Source organism: Triticum aestivum, chromosome 3A, assembly GCF_018294505.1.
Source record: "Triticum aestivum cultivar Chinese Spring chromosome 3A, IWGSC CS RefSeq v2.1, whole genome shotgun sequence".
Lineage (NCBI taxonomy): Eukaryota > Viridiplantae > Streptophyta > Magnoliopsida > Poales > Poaceae > Triticum > Triticum aestivum.
In genome coordinates, this window is record NC_057800.1 from 47,256,558 (window position 1) to 47,262,885 (window position 6,328).

General features: G+C 45.3%; 1 protein-coding gene across 1 annotated transcript; it reads right to left on the minus strand.

Moving 5' to 3' along the window:
• Window positions 1–1,451: 1,451 nt before the first annotated feature.
• On the minus strand, window positions 1,452–4,471 carry LOC123060153 (N-glycosylase/DNA lyase OGG1). The gene is made up of 4 exons (XM_044482730.1): window positions 3,643–4,471; window positions 2,813–3,023; window positions 2,046–2,309; window positions 1,452–1,966 (listed from the first exon to the last, which is right to left on the minus strand). The coding sequence occupies exons 1-3, from the start codon at window positions 4,401–4,403 to the stop codon at window positions 2,073–2,075; spliced, it is 1,209 nt and encodes a 402-aa protein (XP_044338665.1). The 5' UTR covers window positions 4,404–4,471; the 3' UTR covers window positions 1,452–1,966; window positions 2,046–2,072.
• Between the last annotated feature and the right edge of the window lie 1,857 nt (window positions 4,472–6,328).

Sequence of the window (6,328 nt, forward strand, 5' to 3'; positions counted from 1 at the left end):
TTGTCTCTTAGTTGATCTTTTCGCATGACTTTTCTAGCAGTTGGAAACTAGTTGATCCCTAATTTCTAAAATAGTATTACGGTAGGTACATTTGGAAGTTTAAAGCCTGATATCTTTTTCATTCAACATTTTTCTTCACAGATATATCTTGATAGTAATAATCAATTCAAATATCATTTAGTTTTTTCATCAAAAACAATATGTCATTTTCTTAATATGTGTATTATGTTTTGGCCCATTGGATATATCTAGTACATGTTCTCACAAGAATAATTCTGGATTACTATTTTTTTTGAACATGTAAATAGTCTTTACATATCTTGAAAAAGTATTATTATTGTTGTTTCTTGATATTAATCCCCTCTCACTTAGAGCAAACCATATTAGTGAATTTGAATAGGTGAGGAGAAGGGTACCCAGGCGAGGACTACTACAACTACACATATGGTGAATTGCGGAATATGACCTAGAAGGCACATGTGGGGGCTGGAATTAATGGGCATCATATAATCTAAAGCTTTGTATTTCCTGAATACTTGTATGACCATCTATCTAGTATGGCTAGCTGGAGCTCAAGTGCTAAGAGATGTAATAATAAATAAAGTTGTGAATCCTACTTAAGACTTCTAGCCCAATGTGGCATCTTATTCTAGTTTTAATGACGATCTAGCTATTCCATGTTGCAATACCAGATCGTGGCTTATTATCTGACAAATAATATTTTCTCAAGTCATAATCCAAGTGGTGTACCATATTTTTATAGAAGGAATGAGGATAATGCACAAGAAACTTGTGAGCGATGCAAACATCAACGCAAGCGGAACCACTCAACACCTACAACTCCAGTCACCGTCATTATATAAGGTAATGGTGGCACATGGTGTCACAATTCTGCTACGTACACTCGTCTGTGTATACATCTATATAAGTCATACCATAGAGCAGAATTCGACACTTTTTTTGATTCGGGAACTGAGGAGGTGAGATGAGCAAGTAGAGAAGAGATGCGTCGAGTCGTATTTTGGTAAATGCCCTCAACACTAAAATTTCCGTTTTAAATATCCATCTCCACCACTTGTTGTCCTCAGATTTTCATTACCCAAGAAATATTTATTATCACAAACCATTTTTTTTATTCATGACATAGTTTAGACTTTGATTGTTGCTTCAATATTTGAAAGTTTGCTATTATTGTCTTTTGCTTGAAAGGTAGTGAGATATTTTAAGTTTGCTACTCCCTAGTATTATTGTTCGACGAGCTCCCACACCGTCGTCTCCAGGCTGCCGCCGGCCTTGGGGAGAGGAAAGGGGCAAAATGAAGGAATCTCCCGCACTCGTTGAACCAAAGGAACCGTAATCGTTGTTTGGGAGAGGATAGAACAGCATAATTCAAATTGGGCGCTGATCAAAATCATACACACCTGAACATATCAGCATATTCACAAATCAAATTGAATATGAACTCTCGTTCTGATCAGATTCAGAGATATCTCTCCCATTATCTATGAACATATTCAGCATGTTAAACCATGTTGAATCAAGTACATGAATGGAGATCAGTTTTCGAGGGAAACTACATGATTTACAACACAAGTGTTCAAAATTCCTCACCGCCATTTGGCTAACAATATAATAATAGCCTCTACACCTCCCTTTTATATAGGACGCGGTAGGCCAATCATACACTAAGATAGCCTTCCTCTTCCAAAATTAAGATGGGGATGACTACTCATGCTATCTGTCATCAGAAGATGTGAATGGAATGTCAAATGTTACTTTGCTCAAGTACTAATGATTACTCTACTTGGAAAGAAAAAAGAACCTTCCAACGAATTCTACCAAAAGAAAGTTGCCATCATTTTCAGAGGATAGCGTTGGGTGGTTCAAAACATTTTCCAGCACTTCGTTTCAACAGGATTTCGGGTAATCAATCCGCTGACCTGCTCTGACATTCTCCAACATTTTCCTGCAAAAGTTAATACACAATACAAAAATTAGTGAACGAACATCATGGTCCCGAAAGACAACGAGAAAAGAAGGCAAACCTTGCTACAGTTGCTATCCATGCTCTCTCATGCCTGTATTTCAACCATCTTCGTCGCACGTTTCCTCTTGGTAGGTTTCGCAGTGTCACTGGTAACTTCGGTGGCCACAAGTTTTTTAGCAGGTAGCTGGCCAATAAAGAGAACATTCTGCGCCCAACCAGCATACTCGCCAAATTTGGCTACAAATGCATCGGCAACAACAATGCTCAGTTTTGGAGTCAGGCTCTTGCCAGCTAGCTCAGGCAACATATATTGTGTAGCAACCTGTAAACTCCACATGGTTAGGGTTTGAAGACAAACAAAATAGGCTTTCAAATCATATAGAACATATCCAGAGAATCTTTCTTGACACTGCATCCTCAAGGTTCAAATGTATTTTTGAACCCACACAAGAGTTGTCATTTCTGAACATTACTTTCATTTTGTATAAATTTCAGTGGCGATTGGTTACTTCACCCATTTCAAAGGATGAAAATTTTATTTCCCGACAATATAACAATTTGGTATTGGTACATCCATCAACCCATGAAATTTAAGCATGATTAGCTTAGGAAATGTATAACATGTTAACATGGTCCAAACTCTTACAATTCATCTAGGTGAAGCCTTCAACTTGTTGCTAACCAACAGAAAAGGACTATCATAACTAAAACCAGCCCATCAAAACCACCTAATTTTGTGAGAATGGACAAAGAGTAGGTGGAAAGGCACATCAGATTAAGCCATTTTTACAGCAAGAGTACAATGGTTAACCAGACATAGCATACCTTCCAGACATGTGTGTCGACAGGAATAGCCTGATTCTTATCAAGAGAGAACAGAGCAATGCAGGCTGCAACTTTTGGACCAACACCTGGCAGCGTACAAAGACCCTCAATTACCTCTGGAAGTTCCCTGTCACGCAGCAAGGCAAGCCATTTTGCGCCTCCACCAGGCTTGGCCATCAATTCTTTAGCAGTGCCAACAACATACTTTGCCCTGCTCATTCGTAGGAACAGAAACATTTTCTCAAATCAGTTTAGTGTAAGTATCTAGTAATGCTGCATGAACTACAGATACTCATAACTGAGATATGATTCAGACAATCTATCCAAAATCAGTAATTGTATGTGTGAGGTTGTTTTTCCACAGTTGAAATTTATGCACACAATTAGACAAATGTGATACTGAGATTCTTCAGTACATTCATACATGTAAGACAGTAGGAAGTAGGATATCAATACCATCATCACTAAACAAGAATACAACTGCTCATCGCTTGAATTATTGAATAATCAGCCCCCTGATATGGCCACCCATAGCACAGGATTTTCATTTCTCAACAAACACGACAGGTGGACATATCTGGATGCTAAACAGAGTACATTAAGGACTACCTATAACTGAATTAACAGCAAGTAGATGGAACCATGTGCCACACAACACAAGCTGAAATAACAATTAGTTCATCTCAAGACAATGACGCTACAACAAAACCAGACTAGCTGTGCTGAATTCAACACAAAAAGACTGCCAATGCTTAGAGCGTAGCATAAATTGTACTCCGTATATAACTAAGAAGATAGATACAGTACACACGAGGCAGGAACTGACGGACCTGTACCCAAACCCAGCCTCCCGAAGCTCCTGCTCTGACACCTGCGCGAGCCGCTCGACAGTGGGGAACCGGTGGAAGACGAAGCCGCCGACCTCTCCGAGCCGCTCTCCGTATCCGGCCAGCGTCCAGACCATCTTCTCGATCCGCGCGATGTTGTTGTTGGAGGAGCAGAGGAACTGGAACAGACACTCGACCGGGTCCTGCCTGAGCACCCGTGCGCCACCGCCGCCGAGCCGTGCCGCGACCTCCGCGAAGCGCGCATCGGCGGCGGTGAACCGGACCCAGAGGTCGGCGAGGGGGACGGCCGCGTTCAGATAGTCGCACAGCGCGGCCCGGGCGGTGGCTACGGAGGGGGAGGCGGGGTCGCCGTTGTGGAGGAGGAAGGCGAGGCGGTCGTCGTCGGGGAGGTGGGAGAGGGAGACGAGGTGCGGGCCCACGGCAGCGGTGAATCGGAGCGGGGAGAGCGAGGTGCGGCGCCAGAGGAAGGTCTGGCCGGTGGGGAGGGTGAGCGGGAGGGAGAGCTCGGCGAGGGAGAGGGGGAGCGGGTGCCACTCCTCGTCGGCGAGGGGTAGGCGGCGGCGGGCGGGGGGAGGGTGCTGGTGGGTGGTCTCGGGCTTGGGGGTTTCTGTGGGTGCGGCCGGCGGTGGGGTGGAGGAGAGGAGGGCAGGGGAGGGCGGCATCGGCGGCCTGACGGTGCGCTGGCGGCGAGGAGGCGTGGCGGAGGCGGCGGAGGCGACGCGGGGGAGGAGCGGGGGACGCATGGTAGGGGGAAAACCGTAAGCTCAGCACGAAGGCGGAAAAGCGTGGTAACACATTCTCTTCTTCGCCTGAAAGTACCGTTGGACGCATCCTGTTGCTCGACGCGGCTTTTTTACCGTTGGACGCATCCTGTTGCTCGACGCGGCTGACGCTCGTCACAGCGGGCAGTAACTCTACTATACCAGTGTTAGTGTTATGCAGTTATTATCTTTATAGTGCAAAAAGAAACATAGTAATAATGTTATAGTTGAATTCATTTATTAATTTGTTGGCTCATCTTTTTTTAAGAAGTGCTGTGTTACAGTAACATATTATGTTGGAACTTTAAACACATCTCTTTTTATTAAATAATGCCACATAAGCAAACTCATCTTAGACTGCATTGTGTTACTTGCTAAGTTACCCCCACTATAACTAGCCTGATGTGCAGTGGGCGGTCCCCCAGTGCAGAGTAGGCCTTGATCTTTTCTTTTCCCTTCAGAAAGAATAGATATTTGTAAAATATAAAAAATTCACCGGAAGATAATTAATTAAAATTACATTGAAATTTTTGGATCACCAAACGACCACTACCTCTAACCATTGTCACTGCTTCCATACCGGACCTGGGCTAACATTGTTGTTGACTGCCAGAAAGTCTTCGTGTGCATGACTCAAAGGACCGGTGCCCTGGAGCCGTAGTCGCCATAGTTTTTTTTAAAGGAGGAAGACCCCGGCCTCTGCATCTGGGCGATGCATGCAGCCACTTTATTAATTATTCATAAAAGATCGTACAAAGAAATACAACAGTAAGTCTGAAGCCACCGTCTAGGCAACATCTGTCGCTACTCATATCCAGTTGATGAAGGGGTGCTGATAGTTCGGGCCTAATACCACAGACCACGCAGTCAAGTCTAACATCTAAGACCTGAGGCCCCAACCAAGCCACTTGCCGGGTATGGGGCACACACCGGTCCGACGCGCTCTCAGAAGCCGCCGCCGCCAACTGCCACCACTCCATCTTCAGAGTTGTACTGACGCATCATCCTTGCCCAGTCTAGCTGCCGTCGACACCACTATGGCGCCTAACATCACCACCTCCCTACGGGCGAACTGCTTAGCACGTCGCGGTCGCCGCCGGTACACCTCAGCACCAATGCCGCCAAGTACCACTAGCCGACACAACTTGAAGTCTTTGGAAGATCTGTCGTGCGTAGCACCTACCGGCCAGGCATGACAAAGCGTAGCACCTGTCGGCCAGGCATGACTTGACATCTCCATCGAAGCTCCGTGCAAGACGAAGCCACTCCACCTCCTACCTCTGACTTCCAGCGCTGCTCCACAAACGATACTCCCAAGAGAGAAACGACACCATAGTGCCGCCATCGTCCGATCTGGAAAACCAGATCATAGGGTTTCCCCCGAAGCAGCATGAGTGGGTCGACGGTAGTTACAGAACGACGCCTTCATCAAGGTAACGGTGCAAAACGCCGCCATTGTCCGCCATCGGCTCAGTTTTCACCGGCAACTATGTCTCCCCGACTTGTAGCCGGGACTAGATTACAGAGCTCGTGATCCGATCATCCAGACCCAGGTCGACCACCTCCGACGTAGGAGATGACCACCACTGCCATAATCCTCATGATGCGATGCAGACCCAGAGTGCTTCAGCGAGCCGTTGCCGAATCCGACGAGATGTGATAACCCACAAGTATAGGGGATCGCAACCGTTTTCGAGGGTAGAGTATTCAACCCAAATTTATTGATTCGACACAAGGGGAGCCAAAGAATATTCTCAAGTATTAGCAGGCGAGTTGTCAATTCAACCACAACTGGAAACTTAATATCTGCAGCAAAGTGTTTAGTAGCAAAGTAATATGATAGTAGTGATAACGGTAGCAAAAGTAATATTTTTGGTGTTTTATAGTGATGATAACAATAGCAACGG